Source organism: Suncus etruscus, chromosome 9, assembly GCF_024139225.1.
Source record: "Suncus etruscus isolate mSunEtr1 chromosome 9, mSunEtr1.pri.cur, whole genome shotgun sequence".
In the NCBI taxonomy this organism is placed as follows: Eukaryota; Metazoa; Chordata; class Mammalia; order Eulipotyphla; family Soricidae; genus Suncus; species Suncus etruscus.
Window position 1 is genome coordinate 99,467,970 of NC_064856.1, and position 27,328 is coordinate 99,495,297.

The 27,328-nt window shown below is 33.9% G+C and overlaps 2 protein-coding genes across 2 annotated transcripts; both read right to left on the reverse strand.

The window, feature by feature from the left end:
• Positions 1–715: 715 nt before the first annotated feature.
• Positions 716–1,651, reverse strand: LOC126018664 (olfactory receptor-like protein OLF2). Its single transcript, XM_049780763.1, has one exon. It carries the CDS (start codon positions 1,649–1,651, stop codon positions 716–718), a length of 936 nt encoding a protein of 311 aa, XP_049636720.1.
• An 11,886-nt stretch (positions 1,652–13,537) lies between these two features.
• LOC126018665 (olfactory receptor 10AG1-like) lies at positions 13,538–14,497 on the reverse strand. The gene has a single exon (XM_049780764.1). The coding sequence runs from the start codon at positions 14,486–14,488 to the stop codon at positions 13,538–13,540; it is 951 nt and encodes a 316-aa protein (XP_049636721.1). The 5' UTR covers positions 14,489–14,497.
• Between the last annotated feature and the right edge of the window lie 12,831 nt (positions 14,498–27,328).

Genomic DNA, 27,328 nt, shown 5'->3' on the forward strand with positions numbered 1-27,328 from the left:
ATGTGTTTGATCTCAAAGAGGATAACAAAATAAAATAAAAGCAGTTATTTGGTTTTTAGGGTAGATATAAATTGAAAAAAGGTTATTTTAAATTAACTTCACATGAACTGCATACACATTGCAACAACTGTTAAGAATAGCACCCGAGGTCAGAGGCTAAGAAGAAAAATGGATCTCTTAGTGAACACGACATATAATGTTCTTGGATCTGTAGACTTTTTATTCAGAACAATACATTTTCATATTCTACTATGTATTTACTAACCTTGTATTTCAGAGGGATAGATAAGAAGAAACATCAATAAAATTCTGCTAGTATATTAGTAAAAACCATAGTGGCAAGTATACTAGACTTACATGATTACTTTATGTTTCAGGTCTACTAATTCATTATTAAAAAGAAAATAAAACATTAGGAAGACTACACTAAATTTAAAATAAGCTAAAATGATTCTCCAGTAAACATTAACAATTAAGGATGGTACAATGAGTGTCTCCACAAAAAGGAGCAAATTAATTAATTTTAACCTCTTTGAATTAAAGAAGAAATATATGATATGAATAAACTGTGTGTGCCTTGCACACATTATAGGGTAAGTATCAATGAAAAAAAAACAAAATATATACTGATGAGTGAATGCCAGACTTGATCAAATATCTCATGTTTAACCTGCAGAATCTCTATATAAATCACTTAAGAGAGGATATTATGGCTTTACGCAGGACATAATTTTGTGTTGATGACTTTTCTCAAGGCACCTTTTACATCTTTATTTCTTAAACTATAAATTAGTGGATTTAACATAGGGATGATAACTATGTAGAAAATAGAAGAAATTTTATCATTTTCATTAGAAACACCAGAACTGGGTCGTAAATACATATAGAGAAGTGTTCCATGGAAGAGAGCCACTGTGCTTAAGTGGGAAGCACAGGTAGAGAAAGCTTTGTATCTCCCTTCAATTGACTTCATTTTAGTGATTGTCGCTATAATGTAGCTGTAAGAGAGGAGGACAGTGAAGATGCTGCATCCCACTATAAGGGTACCAAGTATGAACAACACTATTTCATTGATGGATGTATCTGAGGTTGCAAGAGCAATCAAGGGAGCAGTATCACATGCGAAGTGATTGATGATATTGGATTTGCAGAACGACAAATTAAATGTTAAATAAGTTTGGATTGTAGAATTCACCAAACCTATGATGTAGGTGAGAAAAACCAGCAGAGTGCAGAGGCTCCTAGACATGGCAATTGTATAAAGAAGTGGATTGCAAATGGCTACATAACGGTCATAAGCCATGACAGCCAACATCAAACATTCCACATCAAAAAAGACTTCTCCAAAATACAACTGAATCCAACAGAACTTAAATGCTATGATCTTTTCCTCAGATAAGAAATCAGCCAACATCTTGGGAGAGGCAAAAGTAGAGTAACAGACATCACAGAATGATAGGTTGCTCAGGAAATAGTACATGGGTGTGTGGAGCCTGGAGTCCATCTTGATCAGCAGGATCATCCCTACATTTGCAACCACAGTTATGGCATAAACAAAGAGAAAGAACACAAATAGCACACGTTGTACATTCTGTTTGCTAGAAAGTCCTAAGAATATGAACTCAGTAAACACAGTGCAATTCATTGCCATAACCCACATTTGGAATTCTTGATTGTGACAAAGAAGTTTTAGATCAGCTATTCAAAAATATGACAAAATATATGCAAATCAATGAATATTGCTTTTATTTGTAGAACGTACTACAAAAATTATATATGGATCATCTGAATTAACTTGTACAATTAAATTATATATTGTAACACATATTATATCTCTTCTTGCTTCTATCTTATATATGAAGAATTTATTGACATTCAAGAATAATTCTGAAAAAAACATAAAAAAGAATAATTCTGGCAATGAATTTAGCACCATAAACAATGACTTTAAAAATCCTTTTTATTGTTTTTTTTATCTTTCAAATTAAATTTCTTAGAGAAGAGAATATAAACTAAGTGAGAGTTGCAGGTAATTAATATATGTGCCTTTATTTATATCCCAAATTATGGGTTAGGCAATACTGAATTTACTAGACATAATAGCCCCTACTTCCCCTCCTGTCTTTGGTATCATTCAACCTCTGTAGACAAAATAATGAGAAGTATTTTATCCATGATCCTTAGTACTAGAGACTTGGGTTAAAGGGACATATGCATGTGTGATAGTTTGGGATGGACATATATACTATGGCAGGACTCACCAGGTTCATATGTGAATCTGTGTCAAGGGAAATGTAGCAATCACGTTAGAACCTTTTCTAAGTATTCTGGTAGTGAAATGATAGGGGTAATTTAGGGGCATTACTATTATGTGTAGCTCATTGAAGGACTAGAAATAGAAACTACATCATGTTTTTATATGTAGATAGTTAAATATGCAAGACACATAATAAAAGTCAACACTTGATGCCACAGAGCAGTTACTCTCTGAACTCTGATCTCTGATCCCATTCTCTAGGAAATTTAATTTTAAATTTTGAATTTCCTAATTTTCTGCAACTTCTCCTTAATCTATTTTATTTTGATTTAAAAGACCATATACCAATTGAAAAAATATATATGTATGTATGTATTTGGTTTGGGGTACACCCTGTAGTTCTCAATTTCCACTTCTCAAATATCAGGGGACATGAAGGGTTTCAATGATTAAATGTGGGTCAGCCACCTTCAAGACAAACACATTACCTGCTTTAATATCCATCCAACTATTCCACTTGTATATTTAAAGAACTATATAGGTGTTTATATATATTACATATTAACATATATATTACTTTGAAAAATAGATGAAAAATGAAAAGGAGTTTTTGATAAACAAATGAGCAGAATTTGTGAATTATCTAATGATCAAACCACAAGTCTCAAAATGCATCATGTAGACTGGTCTAAAAATATGCCCCTATAAATCTATCTTTTAAACAGTATGCTCTTTGATAAAGTATTAAAAATAAAGAACCACTGAGTGCTGGGGCCGGGCGGTGGCACTGGAGGTAAGGTGCCTGCCTTGCCTGCGCTAGCCTAGGACGGACCGCGGTTCGATCCCCCGGTGCCCCATATGGTCCCCCAAGAAGCCAGGAGCAACTTCTGAGCACATAGCCAGGAGTAACCCCTGAGCGTCACAGGGTGTGGCCCAAAAACCAAAAAAAAAAAAAAAAAAAGAACCACTGAGTGATCAAAAGTAAAATAAAGTACTTAGTCTCTACCACAACTATCTTTCTTTCTATTTAGTTATCAATGTATTTAAATATGTTAGGTAAGTACAATTAAAATAAAACTGCAATCTTGTATATATGCTATTGTACCTGTAAAAGCTTCCAGTACCAAAAAAGATGAGAACTTTAGGAACATAAAACACAAACTAGAAAGGGAAGAAATAGCATTAGTACTGACCTAGATTAACTGATTTTATTCATGTAGGATGGATCAGCATTGCTTCCTCATTGAGCTGGGTTATATAGTCACTCTAGGTATGGTCCCTGGGTATTCAGCACTTATTCTCTCAGGATTCAGCAGCAGATGTGTTCATTTTGTTTATCATTTGACGTTTTGTACCAGTAAGAAGGTTACTGAGAAAAAATAGGTAACATTTAGAAAACAACTATTCTCAGTATACCTTATTGCTCAATGTAATGCTGATTACGCAATTGTATGTTTAATTGACAAGAATTCTTCTTCATTTAAAATAATTATAGAAATCTTTGTTACTTCTATAATTTACAAAACAAATGCATGCCTTCTCATGCTCACATAATACAAACACATATTCACTAATATTTTGGATGATTTATATCACAGAATTAAGTGCAATTATGGCCAGAGAAATATAGCACAGCAGTAAGGTGTTTGTTTTTTACGTGGCCTTATGATGTACTGACCACAGTTTGATCCCAGGCATCCCATATGGCACTCCGAGGCTGCCCAGGAGTGATTTCTAAGCGCAGTGCCAGGAGTAATCCCTGAGTGTCCAGGTGTGACCCCCCCAAAAAACAAACAAACAAACAAAAGAATTATATGCAATGTCCTGAGTTTCATCCTTGAATTTCCCATAACTTCACTACACATTTTTTATTTTATTTTTTTTGCTTTGTTTTGCTTTGTTGTTGTTTTTGAGTCACACCCAGCAGCACTCAGGGGTTACTCCTGGCTCTAAGCTCAGAAATCGCTCCTGGAAGGCTCGGGGGACCATATGGAATGCTGGGATTCAAACCACCATCCTTCTGCATGCAAGGCGAATGCCCTACCTCCATGCTATTTCTTCGGCCCACATTTTTTAATTTTAACACATATTTTATTTTCAAATACGTAACATTTGCAATGAATCAAAATGCTCTTGATATCGTAGTACTATAAACAGTTGACTGTTACCTGTTTTACTGAATTTTATTTTATAACAATGTTAGTTAATAAACATATTCATATATATTCATGATTGATTCAATGCTTTATTTTTATTTATATAGGTTTACTTGCCCTATTTCACATCTGCTAATAAACATATGGCTTTGTGAAACTATTCACTTAAAAACAAAAACTTGATTTGATGAATATTTTCCTCATAAAAATTTTGCAACCATTTTCTTACAGTAATTATATGTCATTACTTTTAAGTTCAATTTCAATTAAAACTATATTTTCTTATAAACATATACATATAGTCTGTAACTAAAATATAAATATTGTGTTACCTTAAAATAAAAATTTACCTATTTAATATATTCCCTTCTCTTGATATTCACTACATTATTTCAGTTTAGCTCTGCTTAATTCTTTATATTATAAAACTAATATGAGGGCCAGATAGAGTTTCTTTAGCATGCAATAAATTGAATGACTTTTTAGAACAGATATTTAAATTTTTATAGATAGAATTTGACTTTTTCTCATAATCATATGTTACATTCTTTCTGTTGTTGATTTTTGGCAATACCCAGCAATGTTGAGGGGTTTTTCCTGGCTCTTAACTTAAGAATCCTCCTGGTGGTGTTCAGGAAACTGTGTGTAATGTCAAGAATCAAACTGGTGTTGGCTATATTCAAATCAAGAGCCCTATACTCTGTAATATTGCTCTTGGATCTATTTTTAGAGTTTCTGACTTAAAAAATTATGTCATCACTTTTAATTTTATGTATTAAACATCCTATTTAAAAAACATAATTAAATAATAAAACAGTGAAATTTAAAGGTTATTAGTCTATGTATATAATTCAATAGATTATTTCAAGAAATCTATGAAAATGTATCACTGTATAACTAGAGTATTAAAAAAAGTTTTAAAATATGACGATAGAAAACACATAGATCCAATGTTGCTGTGTGTCTTCCTTGAAGTGACATTTGAAAAGCCATAAAATTAGTGGCCAATGGACTTCAAAATATCTGTGACAATTTATAGATCCTTTAAATTTCATTTATCAATCAAAGGAGGATCTTACATGTTTGAGGACACGAACAAATATATAGAAAAAAAATAATTTCTAGTATAAGCTGTTTTCTTTGCATCAACTGAACAATTGAGCCTGGTCATCATTGCTATGAAGATTTAGTGATGTCGAGAATGATTGCACCCTACATTACACTAACAAACTAAAGTGAATTATTGCCCATTAATCTTTTGACATTTATTGTGGTGAGTGATGATTTTTGCAATCTACATTTATTAACATGTATTTATTTGTTTAAAATAGAGACAGAAAGACAGGTAGACAAGCCCCTAACATCCAAAAGTATTGGATTCTTAAATTGTAATAAAACTAAGAGACAGGGGCCAGAGTGGTGGCACAAGCTCTCAGCGTCTTCACTGCGTGTTCTAGCCTAGGATGGACTGCGGGTTGTACCCTGACGTCCCACATGGTTCCCCAAGCCAGGCGCGATTTCTGAGCCCATAGCCAGGAGTAACCCCTCAGCATCACCAGGTGTGGCCCAAACAAACAAACAAAAAAAAACTCTAAAAAACAGGATTTGAGGGGGTTTACTTTCTTTGTCATTGATTAGAGTCCCATCAGCCATCACTACAGACTGATTGAAGACTAGACACCCTACCAAAAGAGGTTCCAGCAGGAACAAAATCCAGGAAAGTACCTGAGCCTAAAAAACTAAGGGAATATGTGAGGTTCCCTTTAGGAAGGTGGGTGCAGGCATTGACAATGGGAAACAGAGATCAGACACTCAGAAGTGTGGTTGAATCTGAGTCTGTTTATTTATTAGCAAGATGATATTGCCCCTTCTTAGGCAACCACCTATAGCTTACAGGTTATTTTTAAAGGGAGTCTAGGGGTTTCCAGATAGTCATAATTAATCTTTAAAATTCTATGTTCTCATACTTCATTAGACAAAATTGTAGGTTAAGCTGTATGTTTAATATAAAGAAAACATTATCTTTACAGAACCGAAGCATGGTTTTCAGTTTATACATCTTCTGCTATGCATTTGCAAGGTCAGGTTCCAAAGGCTGGGGTTTGTTACTTTTGGCTTTGTTGAGTTCACTCACAGATCTAAATTTGCAATATTAACATCTAATATGGCTGCACTTAGGTTAACATAAAAGCTAGGTTTTATATATCATGGGATTTTTAAAAGGGCTATTATTAAATTTTTAGCACTATAATTGAATTGCCTGTGCATACACAACTGCTTGTAACTGGGTGGGTATGCCACAACTCCCTGTCAAAGAAGTAGGTCCTCTGTAAGTCCCCCTCATTTGATGATCCACTTTGCGATTGGACCCGACTGAAATGAGGGAGATTTCCTTAAATTGATTAGATGGCAAACATGACTGAATTGCATCCTCCTCTTAGATAGAGGTCATGACTGATTGTCAATAGCTTCCAACACTTTTCTCTGGTAACCAACTTAACTTAACTTTCACATAGAAAGAAAATACCAAGTGGAGCAGGTTAGAACAATTAAAATACATTTAGAACAAAGAAGGAGTAGACATATGTGGGAGACTGCTTTAGCCTGCACAAAATGGATGCTATCAACCTTAGCCTCTATCTCTGTGGATAGTTCCACTGAGCTCATACGTGACTGCCGGCAGGCTCCTAGCCCATGAGCAAATAGGAAATCTTGCAACAACATAGCCCCTTGTACTAACCACAGGGCCATGAGACCAGAGACAAGATAATATTTCCTTATATGTCTTTGATTCTGGTCAAGCTAAAGGTTGCTAAGATCAGTCATTGAGTTATTAAGTCATGCCTCCCTTTTTTTTCCTTTCCCACCTCCTTTGGGCTGTGCTTAACAAGATACACTCTATCCTTTTTCCCTTTTTGGCCAAATACCTGTAGTAAGCATATAATTGGTGAAAAGCTTGTTTGAATTGACCAATGCTTGTATGCCCCATAAGTTTAATGTTTAAGTACCTTTATTCATTTTTGGTTATGTGCCTATGCTTGGAATATTATTGGATAAGATATGGTTTGAAATGACCAATAGTTTTTGAGACATACTTCCCCTTGTGTAAAAATATATATATAAGTGCTTGCCTGCTTAATAAATTGCCTTTGATCAGATAAAGACTTAGGCCTTCTTTCTAACCTTTACAGATTTTTCCCACAGATATTTCAGATCGGGTCGGCTTCAGTGAACCCACGAATAAGTTGCGGCATTCATCCCCTTCACCCTGCTGGCCAGGGCCCCCAGAAAGCCACAGACATATGCTCCCTAGGAAATTGTGCTCATATCTTCACTCTTGAAGTGTGTATTTTAATGCTTTCTTTAGGGACCAGAGCGGTGGGGCTAAGCAGTAATGCATCTGCCTTGCAAGTGCTAGCCTAGGACAGACAGCAGTTCAATCCTGGAGTCCCATATGGTTCCCTAAGCCGGGAACAATATCTGAGCAAATGCCAGGAATAACCCCTAAGCGTCACCCGGTGTGGCCCCCCCAAAACAAAAACAAAAACAAACATACTTTCTTACTTAAACTCTAGGACTTATATCAGGGTTCTCTATAGTTTTTGGAGAAGCTTTAACTTGAGCACATTACTCTCTCTGTTTCTTCATTCCCTTCTACAGTACCTCCAAATAAAATCTGTTTTTACTTCATTGCTTATTTCTTCCTGATCATTTTTTTTCTGTGAGTGAAGGTGAAGGAACTGAAAAACCTGGAACAAGGTCTTTGCTGACTTTGCTTCCCTGCAAAGATCAAGGCCCACAGTCTTAGATCTCCCCAACCATTGTCCTTGGTCACAGAGATGGAGAGAGAGAGAGAGAGCTTCAGATCTCCTTCTATGGTTTGCTGTCTTTCTATACTCACCAGAAGCCCTCTACCAGCATCAAAGTTATCAATGCTTACTTAGTAACTTAGTTTGTTTTGTGCTCTTTATATGCTTGGTTTTACTATCTTTACCAAAAAAAAAAAAATCAGTTTGGTTGTTGTTTCTGTTGTGTGTCATTCCAAAATTTTCTCTTACTCTTCAAAGAACTCCAATATAAGTTAGGTGCATTCGATAAACTATTTCAGAAAAAAAATAAGATTTGTAGTGACTATTGTTAATGTTCTTTCAAAATGCCTTTTCTTGATTTGAAGTAATATACTGATGTTTAAATATGGAAGAGTATTATATATCAAATAATGCATAATTTAGATAATTGCCAATTCATATCAAGTAAGGCAAAAATGTATTTGATATATCTACTAGATTTTCCACCATTGTATCTTCCCTGGTTCATATTTGAATAAATAGAATAATCCTTGAGCACTTCTGCTAATATTGTCCCATGCTAATTTTTCTCAGCTGCCTTTATATATTTATGGTTGTCAGATTACCACATGTTTCATTCAATTAAGTGAAAATCTAACATTGGATTCATAGCATAACTATATCTTCATATAGGACTTGATTATGGGGGCTCACAAAATAGCACAGCAATAGGGCATTTGCATTGTATGTGACTAACCCAGGAGATGGTGGTTCAATTCCTGGCATCCCATATGGTTCTTGAACTTGCCGGGTGATTTCTGAACTCAGAGCCAGGAGTAACCTCTGAGTCCTGTGGTGTGACCCAAAATCAAACAAACAACAATACCAAAAAGTCTTAACTTTCTTTCCCAGTGAAATTTATTCATGTTTGCAAATCTTGCTGAAATAGTGTTGTTTTAAATTAATTCCCAAATGAGTATGTGTCTCCTTAAGAAATAGCTTTCTTTAATCATGATGGAATTACATTTAATGTGGAATTAATACATTAGAGACAAAAAATGAGAAAAGAACCTCTTCTACCAGGTTTCTCTTCTATCACTCCTATACCATAATATTATAAGAACAATACTGTGTAGAAACAGTCAACTCATAAATTAATTCTCAGAAAATAGACCGGTGGCAGTGATTTTAACATCTAGTTAATTATCACAAGATTACCTTAAAACTGATACAGGGCCTATATCACAAGTTTGTACTATGCTAATTTTATATGGGTTTCAAAATCTATATATAAACACAGTTGTTCAAGTTGTAAATACTCTTATCTGTTTGATGTGATTCCAAAGAATTTTTCTTATCAAATTAATCTAGAGAGATGAACTCCTTATAACATTGTTTTGGCCCATCCCCATCTTCTACATAACTTTACCTTAGGGTAAGACCTCCCCAAGACTCCTGCCAGAAATGGGCAGGTCTTACCCTAAGGTAGGCCTCTCATTCTGCCATCACCATCCACCACCATCCAAGCCCATCTAAAGGGCTGTTATATAACAATATTGTATATATTTTATTATTATTATATAATATACATTATAATATATATTATTATTATATTATAAACTCTTACAAATGACTGTTAACATCGAAGACCATTCACTTGAGGACATAGATTTGACTAACCCCAGGAAGAGAAATAACAGTAGCTGCAGTAAACTGGTTGGGATGCTTCTTTGGTGACATAAGTTATCATGGACAGACAAGAATGGATTATGAGATGAGGACTAGAAAATACTCTTCAGGAACTACTAATTTGTACTTAATATTCGCCTCTACTGTCATATAGTGTAGGACTGAGAGAAATGCTCTCTTCACAGAAAGTCCTTGTGCAACTTAAGGCCATTGTAGTGATCCTAAGATTTTAGGACTTGTGAGCAGTTTACTTATAATTCTAGAATAAAGTACTTTCTAGAAAACACTAACAGAATGGTTCAGTTAAATTAAGGAAAGTATTTAAAAATATTTTATAAAGGACCAGGGAGATAGTGCTAAGGGTAAGACCTTGTGAACCTTGCACATACCCTTTGCAAGTTCTATTCCCAGAAACCACATTATGGTTTAGATGAATTGTGGGTTACAATATAATTTGGCATACATTATATTTTTAAATAAATATAATGTTGCTTCCATAATTTCAAAATGTGTAAACAATATTGCTTTGTTTTAGAGTCATGGATACTTAGAAGAAAAGTTATTTATTTATAATAGAGAGGACAGAGATGCCTTTGTCTAATCAAATAATTTTTAGGAGTTTAAGAAACAGTAGGAGACTTTTACTGTGATCTGGCCTGGTAAAAACCCTTTAGGGTGAGGGCCAAACTGGCCAAACTGCCCAGAGCCTAGAAATGAGGATGCAGGGTATCATGATCAATAAAGGAGGAGGCCTTAACTAGAAAGAAAACAATGCTTGTTTTTTAGAAAAACTTCTGAATACATCCTGTGTTTACTTGTGCACTTAACTTCATTTTTCTTTCTTAAATATAGTATTTTTTTCAAATAATACTTTTTATTTAAACGCCTTGGTTACAAACATGATTGTGGTTGTGATTCAGTCTTAACCAAGATCACCTTCAACAGATGAATGGCTAAAGAAACTGTGGTACATAATCACAATGGAATATTATGCAGCCATCAGGAGAATGAAGTCATGAAATTTTCCTATACATGGATGTACATGGAATTTATTATGCTGAGTGAAATAAGTCAGAGAGAGAGAGAGAGAGAGAGAGAGAGAAAGATGCAGAATGGTCTCACTCATCTATGAGTTTTAAGAAAAATGAAAGACATTCTTGCAATAATTTTCAGAGACAAAAGAGAGGAAGGCTGGAATTTCCAGCCCACTTTATGAACCTCACCACAAAGAGTGATGAATTTAGTTACAGAAATAACTACATTGCGAACTATCCTAACAATGAGAATGTATGAGGGAAATAGAAAGCTTGTCTAGAGTACAGGTGGGGGCGGTGTGGGGAGGAGAGATATTTGGGACATTGGGGTTGGAATGTTGCATTGGTGATGGGGGGGTGTCCTCTTATATGACTTAAACAATGTATGTTTTAATATGATCAGAATGCCTTAATTGCCACTTCTGCAGTTTTACATTTGTTTTGCTCTAAATAATCAGTGATGCAGGGTAAGAAATTTCATGCAAATTTTGCAAGTCTCTCTGACTATAAGCCCTCAGTGTTGAATTTTAACAAATCTATCTCTATACCCTTTACTTTGTCTTCTGGTATGCTGGATGACCATCTTACATACTATGTGTAAATGATAATTAGTTCCTTTTTGCAAGTTTCTTGATAAATGTGTATATGCCCTGAATTAGCATGAATACTGAACCCCTTTAAAAGAGGATGTTTAATGTACTGGAGAGCATATATTAGTGAAATATAGGCAGGTAAAGCATATATCAATTACTACTGAAGAGGTTAGTAAATAAAGTAAAATTGTAAAGAGGCATCTTCGCAGCTAAGATTACATCCTTAAATTTGTGATCATGTGGGATAATTTGGCATCTTTTATTCCAAGTTTAGAACAGGCTAAATTAACTGCAAAATGAAAAAGTGGAAATTATCATTTTGGTAGAGTTTTTTGTAGATATATGAGAAACATTTAATTCAATGTACTCATCTCATGTAATATCCCACAGCATGCCTTATATAAACTAAAATCAGGAAAGTCAATGTTAAGTAGATGAAACCAAAATGATCCTAATAATGTTTTAGAATTGAGGTGATGTTGAAAACAACAGTTTTCTTAAAAGGCAGAAGAAAGATTTAAAAGGTAGGAGTTTGATTTTCCAATAATAACACGATTATGCTGTATTTCCTATAATATAAACTTTATTTTTAAGAAGTAAGATAAATATAATATGTCTAAAAATCAAAAGGGATAGACATGTTCAATTTCATGAATAAAGTTACATTTAAATTAATGGAGTATTTATTGTCACCTGGTTTAAGGTATAAATGGGATGCATAAGTGAAATATAATAATACATTATAAGTTAAAACCGTTTTATATTCTTTTGTTAGATTAAGACTAAAGTATTATGATGCATTAGTTACTCAAAATCAATAATGAGTAGTTTTAGGCCAAATTATTAAAATAATTTATTTACTATAAGTTAAGAATAATGATTTTGGACAAAAGAAATTGTTTTGATATTTGAAGCTCAGCTAAAAGGATGTGTGAGATACATTAAATTGTCAGCATATTTATTAAGACAAGGTAATTAGACTCACTAATGTCTATATAATACATATTCAGAATGTAACTATTGCTCGCTGAATAATCATGAAATCATCTTTACCACTGTTTGACATTTTTAAACTCATAAACTTTTCTGTTAATAATATGAATTGACTTAAAAGTAACTATTTGAAATGTACTTATTGGGAGATGAAAATAATTCAAAGAGAATTACTCTGGTAAATTTAATGTCAAATTAGAGCATAAGAATATATGTAGATTTACTGGTTAAAAAAGGTAGAAGTTTTCTGTTCATAGAATTTATAGTAAAATTATGGAGAAGAGAATGAAACATATATTAGGAACTTTTAGTACAACATAATATAATGCATATGTAAATCACATTTGATATAATTTGTCTAAAAATCAAAAGGGATAGACAGGTTCACTTTCATGAATAAAGTTACATTTAAATTAATAGAGTATTTATTTTCACCTGGTTTAAGTGGGATACATAAGTGAAATATTTGATATGACATTTGATATGAATGGAAGAGTTTCCCATGGGTACATTGTAATACAAATAAAGATGCTCTACTGCTCATTGATTTTCTGAAATCCCTAATTTTTACTAGGTGTTTGAGGTAGGTTATAGCACGATTTATGTAGTCAATCATTTAAATATCTACTTACCAAATTTTTACGATTGATAAATTACATATAAGTTCTAACATATAGAATCCAAAGTTGCTACTAAAGTACATATAAAAATCATAAAGTTAAGAAGGTATATAATACAATTTATTTCACATGCTATTTAAGCCAAAAGATTTTAAAGATTCAAATATGTGTTCAGTTTCTAAATATGCTTTAGACCAATTTATTCATGAGGTAGAAATAGTCTTTAGGCATAGAGACCTTGAAATATTGTCTAATTTTATTCTACCCAGAACATTGAAGTTTAGTTTTAAAATATCTCAAAAACAGCATAAATTAATGTGGATAACTTCCTAAGAGGAGAATATTGAAATTTAAAAAGTTTATATAAAAGCCACATAGAAGAATTTCAGAATTTAAAACTGAATTCATCACACTTTTCTGAGAAACAGCTTTTTTAGTGCTGTAATCACATCCTTGTTCCTGAGGCTGTAGATCAAGGGATTAAACAATGGAGTCATTATAGTATATAAAAGAGAGAACATTTTATCACTTAATGGAGAATGGCTAGATTTAGGTCTTAAGTAATTAATAGAAATTGACCCAAAGAATAAGAGCACTACTATGAGATGTGATGAGCAGGTGGAAAAGGCTTTGAACCGACCTGTGGCTGAAGGCATCTTAAGGATGGTGAAAATGATTTTGACATAAGACCCAAGGATCAGGAAGAAAGGAGCAAAAACAAAAAAGACCACAACTAAATAGACACACATCTCATTAAGTGAAGTGTCCCCACAGGCCAGCTTGATGAGTGGGGGAATGTCACAGAAGAAATGATTGATTCGGTTAGAACCACAATATGGCAGGAAGAACACTTGACATGTCTGTCCTATTTGGACTGGAATTCCACTGATCCAGGCAGCGATGGCCAATCTGATGCAGCTCTTGTGGTTCATGACTACAGGGTAGTGTAGAGGCTTGCAAACGGCCACATAGCGGTCATAGGCCATTGTAGCCAGGAAGAAGCATTCAGTGGCTCCCAGTGTATGGAAGAAGCACATCTGGGTGGCACATTCCAGTTTAGAAATGATTCTATACTGAGTCCACAGGTTTTTCAACATCCTAGGCATAGTCACAGACACAAAACAGATTTCCAATGCAGAAAAATTTGCCAGGAAAAAATACATGGGTTTCTGTAGTAGTTGTGTGTCAAGTCTGGTAAGTATGATAAGGAGACTATTTCCAATTAAGATTATCATGTAAATTATGGAGAACAATGTAAATAGCAGCCCTTGGAGGTTAGGAAGGTCATAAAAGCCCAGTAGGACAAATTGTATCACCATGGAAACATTGTCTTCTGCTTTCTTCTCTTCATTCCTCATCTATAAGAATAAAAGAATCATAGACACAAGTTACTTCACTTCCTTTGTATTTTTTTTTTACTAATTCTCACTGCAGAAAATGTATAACTTCCAGGAATTCTTAAAATGTGGTAATATATATTTTTTCAGGACTCCTTTTTTTTTTTTTTTATAAGAAGAAATGTTGCGGGCCCGGAGAGATAGCACAGCAGCGTTTGTCTTGCAAGCAGCCGATCCAGGACCAAAGGTGGTTGGTTCGAATCCCAGTGTCCCATATGGTCCCCCGTGCCTGCCAGGAGCTATTTCTGAGCAGACAGCCAGGAGTAACCCCTGAGCACCGCTGGGTGTGGCCCAAAAAAACCAAAAAAAAAAAAAAAAAAAAAAGAAGAACTGTTGCACTGCTACATTTTTATGACTGAAATTCAACTATAAACATGTTTGTAATGGTGATTAAAACAAGACATTAACCAAAAAAAGAAGAAATTATGTTCAGTATTTTTTATTCCAGCTGTGTTGTCAGTTTTTTGTTTGTGACTAAAAAATTTGTTATTATAAAGTTACCTAAACAGAGAAACGTGTAAAGTCTTAATTTATGTTCTGTCCACTCAATTATGTGTTCTCATACTGTTGAACTAAAATTAATTTCATTTTTATAAGTCAACAACTATAATTAACATTATTATAATTTCTATTATTATTATTATTATTATTATTATTATTATTATGCCATAGTCATAGGTACTCAGGACTTTCTTCTAAATTTTTATTCAGGGATCACTCCTGGTGGTGTTCAGAAAACCATACTTGGTAAGAAAATTATAAAGCCAGAGCATATAAAGCAAACACTCTATCCCTATGTAGTCCTTTAGCATATTTATGCTAATTTAAAAATTGTAGTGTTTCCAAAATCTGGTTTTATTTTGACATTAATTTTTGTTTGCTTTACTTTTTTTATTTTTGCTTTTGGGTCACACCCAGTAGCACTTAGGGGTTACTCCTGGCTCTACGCTCAGACATAGCTCCTGGCAGTCACTGGGACCATATGGGATGCCGGAATTCAAACCACTGTCCTTCTGCATGAAAGGCAAACACCTTATCTCCCTGCTATCTCTCCGGCCCTTTGTTTGCTTTTTTGATTTTATTTTTTTTTTTACACCAAGTGGTGCTCAGAGCTTATTCCTGACTCTTCCTTTCCTTTTGGTGCTATGGAAACATCCAATGATCCAGAGATCAAACCTGGATCAGTTGAACAAGTGCTTTACCCACTTTATTATCTTTCCAACTATCTGATTTTGAAATTTATGAGCTGTAAGTGTTTTATTAAGAAAAACTCATGAACTGGGCCAAAAATGCATCTCTAAAACTTTGTATTGTATTTCAAATTTAGGTCTATAAATTCAGCATTTATTTTTTTATTTATGAAAATTCAGCATTTTTATTGGGATTTGGGGTGAGTTAGGGCCAGACCCTGCTGTGCTGAGGACTTAATCTTGACTCTGTTCTTAGGATTCACTCAGGGTGCCAACATTTTTAGTCAGATTTTACAATGAGAGAAAAGGAATCTATGCTAGGAATTACATTTACCTTCCCTAAAATATTGAAGAGTGAAGAGAGTCATCTAGCATTTCTGTCTAAGCCAGCAATTTGACGTTAAATGCAGTAGAGACATCAACCACAAATCATTTAAGATGTGCTCTTTCTCCCATCTTCTCACTTACTGATGTTTTCTATGCTCAGTATCCCTATCACGCTCATTCTGCACAAGTGCTGAATAATATGATCAGGAACATTACATTCATTAATGTATCGAGTGACCTATAGCTCTTCATAAAACTGCTTTTCCCCCTGAGGTCTGGAACTTTTATACCATTCTTCTTGAATAACTCATAACAATCATTATTTAAATAATTTATCCACATTTAGTAGTTTTTGCTTTTAGCCTGTTTTAATTTTCTTGTCTGTCCAGAAAAATTTTCTGAATGCAAGGGACATAATGTAATAAGTACCACAAACTCCATAAGGAGCAATGATTATATCTAGGGTAAGTTTATAAAAGGATGTTTTATACTGCATACAAATATACTTATCCTTAATAAATGACAAATTAGTAAGTGTAAATAATTTAGAAAATAATATTTTGTGATTCACCCAATATTTTACAGTCATTGTAGATAACAATTATGAAATGATAAAAATACTGAAGCTACCTAAATCAAAGTTTGAAGTTAAAACATTTCAACGATAATGACCACTTAAAAGTGCATGGGCTCTTTACTGATTCTTAAAAATACATAATCTGCATACAACTTGGTACTATAAGATAAAACACGATTAGCTATTTGAACTGAGTATAAATATAAAGCTTACCTTTACAGATTGGATTAAAGAAAAACAAAAAGGAGGTGATTGTTTTTTTCTATTTAAAATATTTTTGAAGGTCAAATTATTTAGCTTATCTGAAATAAATCAGCCACCTGCAAAACGATATTGTGTTGACAAAAAGGTCTTATGACTTATGTAGACTATATTCTTTACTCCTGGGATCAACTCCTTTCCCATGCTACTTTCCAACTGTATAAATCTTCCTGCCCGTCATTCAGGGAATATGGTAGGGCAGTAAATTTATAATTGGCTATTCTACTCATTCTAATAATTCCCAAACTCATACTTTTTTATTACAAAATCGAAGTATCAAGATCTCAAATCTTATAGTGATACCTCTTTTGAGATAGAAGTTGACTCTGAAAAAGCTTCAAGTCATAGTAAACAAATGAGTCTATCACTCTCCCTCTGACTCATTTTTCTCAGCATAAGAATATCTATATGCATTCAGGAATATGTAAAATAATAGCCTGGTAATCGTATCCATTTTAATCATTTAATCATTTAATCATATCCATTTAATCATTTTAAATCATATCCATTTAATCATTTTAAATCATATCCATTTAAGCATTATAGATTTCCGGATATTCATTTTGTACATTTTGTTTAGAGGAGAGCAGAAAAAAGGACAGAAACAATTGTTAAATTTTCGTATAATCAATAGGGAGTAACTGATGAGGGGAAGAATAACTTGGTTTGAAAACCATAAAGAGTATATAGGTCCTTGGAATACTAGAATAATGCCATAATATTTAAGTAGAGGGGCAATGGGGAGCCCAAAAACACAAAACAAAAGCCCTATGCACATCTATGTTCAATGCAGCACTATTTAAAATAGCCAGAACTAGAAACTACTCAAATGCTATGGAACAGGAGAGTGAATAAAGGGACCATGGTACATCTACACAATAGAATACTATGCAACTGTTAGAAAAAATAAAGTAATGAAAATATACTTATGCATATATAAATATGGAGAGTATTATGTTAGCAAAATGAATCTGAGGAGAGGTATCACAGTCTTTTAATATTGGGAATAAAAAAATAATTAATATAATAGTATCCAGAGAAAATATCCAGAAAAAATAATATCCAGAAAATATTTATTAATGTAATAAAAATAATATCCAGAGAAAATAAAAATATCCAGAAAAATATCCAGAGTTGACGGCAAAGAGGACCTATCCATAGTAGGAAGCTTGCTATAAATAGTGAAGAATGCAGTTAGGGGAGAGAAAGGAATACTACGACAGCGATAGCTAAAAGTTATCATTTTTGACAAAAATGAGTGCCAGAAGGAGATAAAGTGATAAGCTTGATATCATTTCAATTATATGGCAAACTACATTACCTAAAATAAAAATTAAAATAAAAGAATAAAAATGTATGCCACAGTCAGGCAGGGGAGAGTGGAGGGGAGATAGTTGGCTACTAGTGGTGGGAAAAGTGTACTGATGAAGGTGTTGTACACTATATGACTGACACTCAGTAATGAACACATTTTAATTGTGAAATAAAACTATATTATGAACAATTCTGTAAACCGTGGTATTGAAATAAAATAGTTTTTAATATAAAAATGATAATAAGTAATTCAATAATAAAACACTGCAAGTCTTGAATAAGAAACTTCTTTAGCCACCTTTAAAAATTCAGAAGTATAAGCCTGTAGGGGAATAGATTCACCACTTTAAATCACCTTCAACATGATTCTCCTCTGATGCCAGATTTTCCTGTAAGACTTTTTAAAAATAGAAATAGCTAGCATACTCTCTAATTGTAATGTCATATAGACAGCTTAGATTCCTTAACTCTAATGTCAAATCCTAAAAACCCTAGTATTTAATCCCAGTATGGAGTTACTAACTGTGGCTCTTCAGAGTTGTTGTGATAAAATATTAGGGTAAATTTTTGCCCCAGTACTGCAAAAAAAAAAAAACAAATGCAGACAAATCTGTCTCTAAAGGTAGGGTAAAATTTAATTGTAAAATGAAAGTAGGAAAACTAAAAAAATAAAAGAAAATCCCAGGTTTTAATTATATAGTATTTTATATACCATATATTACTGTTTAATCATTTTAAACATATTTACAAATCTCTCAGCATCAATTTAGGGAAACTATGTATCTAGGTTATGGCTAGAACCTCAAGACACATTGTAGCTAGAAGGAAGAGCAAAATAAACTTTCTGCTCCTAGTTGCTTCTTCAGAGGCTAAAATAAATCCAATTGAAAATAAAAATAACAAAAATAGGCACAAATGTTTAGATAAAATATAGTTCTTCATTACATAAAAACATCAGATTAAATTGCTTAGTTAAGAAATAGAACTTGGATTGAATGTAAGAAATCTCAATTAGTAATTCCACCAAAATAGAGATTCTTATTATGTAGATTCTAATTATGTACATGCAACTATGTTAGACGACATTTTGCTTGAATCATTTTTCTCATGCTACATTTTGTAGAATAATATGGGAATTAGCAAATGGGGTATATGAAAAAAGCTATTTTTTACTTTTTAAATATATTTAAATACCATGATTACAAGCATGTTTGTATCTGGGTTTCAGTCATAAACAGAATAACCCCTTCACCAGTGCAACATTTTCACCCCCAATGCCCTCACCTCCCCTACCCCTGCCTGTATTCGCAAAAGACATTTTTAATTTTTTAACACCAAACAAATTTTTGTTTTCTGACTCATCAAATCATTCCAAGAAAATGAAACTGTTAAGGTGATGTTTGCAAGTAAATACCTATTCCAAAGTGACCTTTGGTTTGCAACCAAGTACCTTTCTAGAAAAATAACCATTAATAAAGAGATCAGAGGGGTCAATTTTGCTGTCCTACAGAACTTAATCTCATTTGAGTTTCATCTTTCAATTTTATAGCAGCTCATATATTATATTTTATGTAGTTCGTCCACTGTTTTAGCCCTATTTTTTTTACTTCCTTTAATATAAAACCTACTTATAACACTCCTTATTTTTAACTAAATTATTTCTTTTCTACAATTATGTGTGAATTTCTCACATACATTAGGTCCATTATATTCTTCTTTTGTAAGTGGTTTGGCAAAGGTTTTTACTTTGAATTGACTTTTAATTGTACTTATTGGGCTTTCAAAGAAACAATTTTTGGTTTTGAGCAAAAGAACTTAAATATTGTAATTGTTCCATTTATATTCTCTATAGTGAATGTGCTTTTTTGTCACATTTTTTAAAACTCCTATCTAACCTCAGGTCATTAAAATATTTTCTTTTGTTAATACTACTAATTCTATAGTATTATATTTTTCAGGTAAGATAATAACACAATTTGAGATCATATTTATTGAAGACATATATATATATGTGTGTGTGTATATATATATATGTATATATATATGTATGTATGTATATATATATATATTTGGGAAATTTTGAGGGAGGGGTCACACCCGATGACATGGGTTACTCCTGACTATGCACTCAGAAACCCAGAAACCGCCCATGGTTTGGGGACCCTATGGGATGCCAAGGGATATAATTGCAGTTCATCCTAGGTTAGCCACATGCAAGGCAAACACCCTACCACTTGTGCTACTGCTCTGACCCCGGTTTGGAAAATTTTTATCTTTTTTTTATTTGTTTGTTTGTTTGTTTGGGGGCCACACCCAGTGACACTCCTGGCTATGTGTTCAGAAATCGCTCCTGGCTTGGGGAACCATATGGAACAACGAGGATTGAACCACTGTCTGTCGTGGGTCAGCTGCATGCAAGGCAATGCCTTACCATTGGCACCTCTGCTCCAGCCCCTAAGTTTGGGAAATTTTTAGATGAATTTTCATGTTCGTTCCAAAATAATTTGTTAGAAAGAAAAACCATTTTTATCCTCTGATCAATATTTGTAATTTAAATTTGAGCAAAACTCTATGCCCACATATGGAGGATTATAAATAATGTCAGTAAACTTTGGTTTTATTAGTAAATAATTTTTAAAAGAAAGGAAATTCGGGGGACAAAGGTAGAGTACAATGGCCAGGGTTCTTGCCTTACATATTTATGAACTAAATTCAGTCCCTCTCACCAAATATATGGTCAAAGTGAATTATAAGAAAATATTTCTTATTCAGAACCTGGAATAACCCTTGAGAATTGCTTGGTGTTGCAAAACAAAAACAAAACAAAACAACAACAACAAAAAGAAAATGAGGAGAGAAGAGGAGAGGAGAGGAGAGGAGAGTGGAGTGTAATGTGAGGTGAGGTGAGGTGAGGAGTGGAAGGGAAAAAGATGGGAAGGCTAAGGATGTGGAGAGGAAGGAGGTGATGGCAGGGTAGAGGAGTATTAGATGTTGTGAATGGTATGGAAGTGAAAAGGAGTAAAGGGCAGGTGAAGTGCAGGGAGGTGAAGCATGCTGGTGAAAAGAAAAAGGGAGGGTAATGGGAGGGTACGGGAGGAAAGGAAGGAAGTGGATGATATTTGAGGGAAAGAAATTCAAGAGTAGTGGAGGAGAATTGGAGGGAGGGAAGGAGAGGGTAAGAAAGAAGGGGAGGGCCCGGAGAGATAGCACAGCGTGTTTGCCTTGCAAGCAGCCGATCCAGGACCAAAGGTGGTTGGTTCGAATCCCGGTGTCCCATATGGTCCCCCGTGCCTGCCAGGAGCTATTTCTGAGCAGACAGCCAGGAGTAACCCCTGAGCACCGCCGGGTGTGGCCCAAAAACCGAAAAAAAAAAAAAAAAAAAAAAGAAAGAAGGGGAGTGAAAAGGAGGGGCATTTAGGGGAGAGGAAGAGGAGGTGAAGGAAAGGAAAAAGAGGGGAGGGATGGGAAGGGAAGACAAGGGAAGAAAGGGGAAAGCAAGACAAGAAAAGACCAGAAAAAAAGAAAAAAGAAAAGAAAGTAAAGAAAAGGTAAGACCACTGCTAGACAGTGTATGAATATTATCCACCATTCTAAATTGATGAAGGCTACTGCAAAGGCTTGCTCAGGACATAGGTGTTGGTCAATTGTTGTTTCCGTTAGTCTATACTAAGAGTTATTTTCAAAAGATAGAATACATGGACTATTTTCTGAGTTTTTGTTATCTAGAAACAAAGTCTTTTTTGTACGATTTTATTTTCTCTTCCTACCTCTAAATTGATAGTCTTGTTAAAATGACTGTTTATCATTCCCATGCTTGGCAGTGGATCTTAATGTCTGATAATAATTTTTACCAACTTTTGCATCTAAGTTGGTATTTTCATACTCAATCACAGTGCTCACAAAAATTACACCCATGGGGCAATCCATTCATTCTGGCTGTAGTGCTTACGGAGGTTGCTATGATGAACGCACACATGCTCAATAAGTAGGCACTTTCACTTCGGGACTACTCTTTGTAAATCCCCCTTTATTTGCAATATCCTCTGAAGTTTGCAGTGTACAAACATACCTAGCTGTAATGTGGATAGAGATCGACAGGTTTTAGGGACAGCAGAGCTGCCAGGTACAAACAGCCCAGATCCCCATAGCACACTTGTTTCTTGTGGTTGGACACTGCTTAAAGCATCAGTTTTTAAATATATGCTTCAGCACCGAGCATCTTGTTTCTGTGGAAAATGTTTCATAAGTACCTGACTATGAAATATTCAGCCAACTAGGAACACCCTCCCTGGTACTTACCAGATTCAGGTGATCAATAGCAAGATGGCACATACTTTGCTTTGTTAGTGAATACCAATGTCTGTAGAAGCAAGGAGGTAGCATAAAGTCTGATACTGTCACTGGCACTAGACAGTTTTGCTGCTTGCTTACCCCGCTAACATTTTGCATTTTTTTTTTGCTAGGAAAAAAGCTATATTGTTTTGGATTTCAAACTTTAGCCCTTTGGGGGGTCCTAAGATCAACATCATTTCCTTTTTTATGAATTACTCTTCTAGTGAAGTTGAGTCGAGTCAGTTTCTTTCATTAGGCAAAATATTGATGATCTTTTGTAAACCTAGGACATAAGAATATTCAATGTTGACTTCAGTTTTCAGTGAAGTTGCATCTGTCAAAATATGGGCTTCAATATAGTGGCTCAAAAACTGGAGGTGATTGTATAACTCTCTTTGGTTAGCCAAGTGAAAGTGAGTCTTAAGTCAAGTCACTAGGTAAAGAGTACATTTTGACATTATATAAATTTCAAAAGTCCCTAGGTAAAAAGCCTCACAGTCTTAGGTTATATTCAATATCCAGACCTACTAGAGGTTACCACTATTTTATTTTATAAAAACATGGGAACTGGTATTCATATAAATTCAATTATGCAATCTGAATTCTTAGAAATTTCCATTTTATTCAGTTCAAATAAGACATAAAAACCAATAGTAATAAAAATTTAAATATGTTTTAAGAATCAATCATAAAAATCAATCTAACTCTGGAGAAGCCTGTGTGCTCTCGACCCCTTTTATTATTCCTCCCCCCTGATATAAAAATTAATTAATTTTTATTCCTTTTAATAAAAAGTATTTTATGGGAGGGGCCGGCACTGTGGCTCTAGAGGTAAGATGTCTGCCTTGCAAGTGCTAGCCTAGCACTGATGGCAGTTCAATCCCCAGGCATCCCATACAGTCCCCCAAAACAGGAGTGATTTCCGAGCACATAGCCAGAAGTAAACCCTGAGTGTCAATGGGTGTGGCCCAAAAAACAAACTAACAAAAAAAAACAAAACAAAAGTATTTTAAGGGATGGAGGGAGGACAACACTGGTGGTGGGAATGGCCTATTTCACAGGCACTATGTACCTTAAAAATAACTGTGATGCAAAAGCACCAACGGAAGAGTAAATAAACTAGAAAGGAGTCTATAGTTAATCCCATGACAATATACTCCAAGGGTGGAGAAACCCTGTATCTCTTAGACCAAGGGAATCCTTTTTCGAATGACTGCAATGTTTACTGTGCCTATGCAGAAAGGGGGGGGAAAGAGAGACAAAAAGCACAAAATAATCCTTTTTTTTTTTTTTATCTATCTAGCTTTTGTCAATTTCTTTGATTTGGTGTAGATATTAAACTGGTTGTCTCCATTTTTATTTATTTATTTTTTCTTCTTTTCTCTGCTGCCATTTTGTGCTCTGTCATGTTTTTTTATCTCAAGTCCACAGCAAGTATGTGATGCCTATCTTTATTGCTGTAGTGCTTCACTGGATATTTTATTTGGTACTTCTTTTTATACTGATGTGGTGTTCCGCCTTCTTTTTCCCCTTCATCTCTCAAACCGAGGATGAGAGCCTCTAGAAGGACTCTGCCCATTTTTGGCATATTTGATTTTTGCCCCATTTTATTACTTTTTTATTCTTCAAACAAAACCACATAACCTTAACTATCTAGTCCCGCCTTCCAATTAGAGGGGGACATAATGGTGGTACCATGACCAAACAGTTAAAAGAACACTAAGTAGTAAGCTAAGCACAGAGGGGACCACTCATTCTAGCAGCCCCCGGGGGTGAGGGTAGAGGCTATGGGAGGTAGGACGGGAGCGGAGGTGGAGGGAGGACAATTCGGTGGTGGGAATTCCCCTGATTCAATGTTAATATGTACCTAAAATATTACTGTGAACAATATGTAAGCCACTATGACTAAAATAAAAATTATAAAAATAAAAAAAGATGAGTTCAATACATCCTCAAAAAAATAACTGGTATGACTTGTAATTCACATTGATCAAATAAATATTTTAAAAATTAAATAAAAAGTATTTTATTTCATTAAAAATTTAAAAATACAAAAGGAATATATTTTATGGTTATGAATAAAATCAACTTGGAATAAATAATAAATGGGTCATTTGAAAAAAATTGATCTATCTAGATTACCTCAACAACTAAATGAAAAGTTGATAAAAAAATATGATCAAAATGAACAGGATTGTGAACAAAACTATTTAAAAGTAGACCAAATAAGAGTCCAATGAGGTATTTGAGAATGAAACCAATGACAATCAGAATAGTGAAAATTTACTGCATATACATGTGTGCTTCCATCTTAGTTATAAGAGTAATATGAATCTATGTCTACTTCTAAAATGTTTATAAATGTGTAGGCTCTTATTTCCATTTTGACTCTTCATAGACTTATTCACTTTCTTTCCTTTTTACTAATCAGCCTTACTCTTATTTCTGCACTCAACAATCAATCTTGATGGGATCTATGAACCATAATGTGTTCTGGGAATGGAATATGTACCCATAAGGTACATGCCCTACTCACTATATTCTCACTCTTACTCTTATTTCACCTTACCTCTATTTTATTTTCACAGTATCAACATTTAACTGTAATATTTATTTTGTAATTTTGTCTTTTTATTTTTTATTGATTGATTGATTGATTGATTGATTGGTTTAGGGTAACTCCCAGAGTCACTCAGGAGTTTCTCCTGGCTCCGAACTCAGAAATCACCCCTGGCAGTGTGGGGGGGGCTATATGAGATGCCAGGAATCAAACGGGTCTCTCCAGAGTCAGCTGCATGAAAGGCAAATGCCACACTACTGCGCTATCTCTCCAGGCCCTTGTCTTTTCATTTTAAGGCTTTATTTTAATCTTAAGTCAATTCTGGGGCCAGGCAGTGGCGCTAAAGGTAAGGTGCCTGCCTTGCCTGCGCTAGCCTTGGACGGACCGCGGTTCGATCCCCCGGTGTCCCATATGGTCCCCCAAGCCAGGAGCAACTTCTGAGCACATAGCCAGGAGTAACCCCTGAGCATTACCGGGTGTGGCCCAAAAATCAAAAAAAAAAAAGTCAATTCATTCAGGTATGTGATTATTTTAAGTTTGTATAAATAGATAAAAATAAATATCATAGTTTTCATTTTGTATGTATATTTTTGGGATTAGGGGCCAAACACAGCAATATTTAGGGCTTGCTCTTGACTCTTGCTCGCTCTTGGAAAGCTTGGAAGAGCCTATTTAGTGTTAGGATGGAACCTAGATCAATCCTGTGCAAGGCTAGCACATTGCCTGGTTTACTATTTTACTGTACCCACTGCATTTTTATATATGTTATAGAATATATAAAAATAAATATGTTCTCCATGTGATAGTATAGTGATGTTGAATATTATAACAATTATTTGGAAGTTTATTTCCCCTATCTCTTAGATAAGTTTATACAAAATTCTGGAAATCAAAACAATTTTCTATTATGATATGCTTTATTAACTACATATTTTTGTGCCAATAAATGTACTAATTTACTCGATAATTTTGCATCAATTTAACTTTCTATTATTGTGTTTCAAGACCAAATATAATGATGTCATGCAAATATTATAAGCAAACAATCATAAAGTTTTATCTAAAAGGTATTTCTAAAAATTTCAAAAATGTGAACTAGAAGCATTTTCACTGAATGGAAACTTTGCTTTAAGCTTTAAACTGAAACTACACTTAAACTATGTTGATTCAAGTCCTTTAAAAATATTATTCCTAAGGCCAGAGATATAAGGCAACAGGTATCTAGCTTTTCATGCAAGTGATCCAGGTTCCATCTCTGGCACCATCCATGCTCCTTAGAGCATGAGCAGGAATGATCCCTGAGAACAGAACCAGGAGTAAGCCCTGGGTTAAGGTTAGTGCACTGCTAGAAATGACCCAAGACCAAAATTTAAAAAAATCGAAGTTAATAAAATTCTAAGTTTTTATTCTTAAGCCTCTGAATAAAATTATTGATTTATCCAAGCACATTTGAATACATATAGGTAATCCTCTAGCTCCAGAGCCTTCTGTAGCTTTTGGACATGAACCATATTCGGCTTTATAAAAACTATCCACTGGTGACTTATTTTCTTCCATTCTTATATCTTCTTTTTTATCCACTAATTTCAAAGCATCAAAATTTACAATTATTTTTAATTATTATTCTGGATATTTTATACCATCAAGTATTCACATTCTTTACCACATACAAATTAAGTTTAAAATTCCTTTTTTAGTTTTGCTTATGTTCTAGATATGGGAAGTTGACAACATTTTCTTAAAGTTTATTGTTTCTATTTATTTGACTTTGAAAGCCCACCAATATTTTAATATGTACATGAACTTCCAATGTGTAAAACAAATGCTCTGAGGAGTGTATGCATGAATTAATAGATTTACTATTATACTAAATACTGTGATTGTCATAGCATAATGACTATCAATGGTTTATCATATATATCAATTATGCATGTAGCATCCAGTATTTTAAAGACAGCTAGTTGACTGAAATGATAAAGTAAATTAATGCATATAGTCACATAGACATAGTTCTAAAAACTTATAATTATTAGTATTTATGTATTATACTTATAATTATTATTTATATTATATTAAAAACATGATTGTACTTGAATTCAGTTTATAAATAATTTTAACATGAATATAAATGTCAAAATGTAGACAGAGTGAATGAGTTTAGGGTAAATACCTGTTGTGATATTTTCTGCTAATGATACAAAATAAATTCTTGTGAATATAACACTTTTTTATGAAATGAC

What these genes read in the sequence shown, in the direction of transcription:
- LOC126018664 (XM_049780763.1), bottom strand. Translation starts at nt 1,651, where the DNA reads ATGGCAATGAATTGCACTGTGTTTACTGAGTTCATATTCTTAGGACTT.
- LOC126018665 (XM_049780764.1), bottom strand. Translation starts at nt 14,488, where the DNA reads ATGAGGAATGAAGAGAAGAAAGCAGAAGACAATGTTTCCATGGTGATA.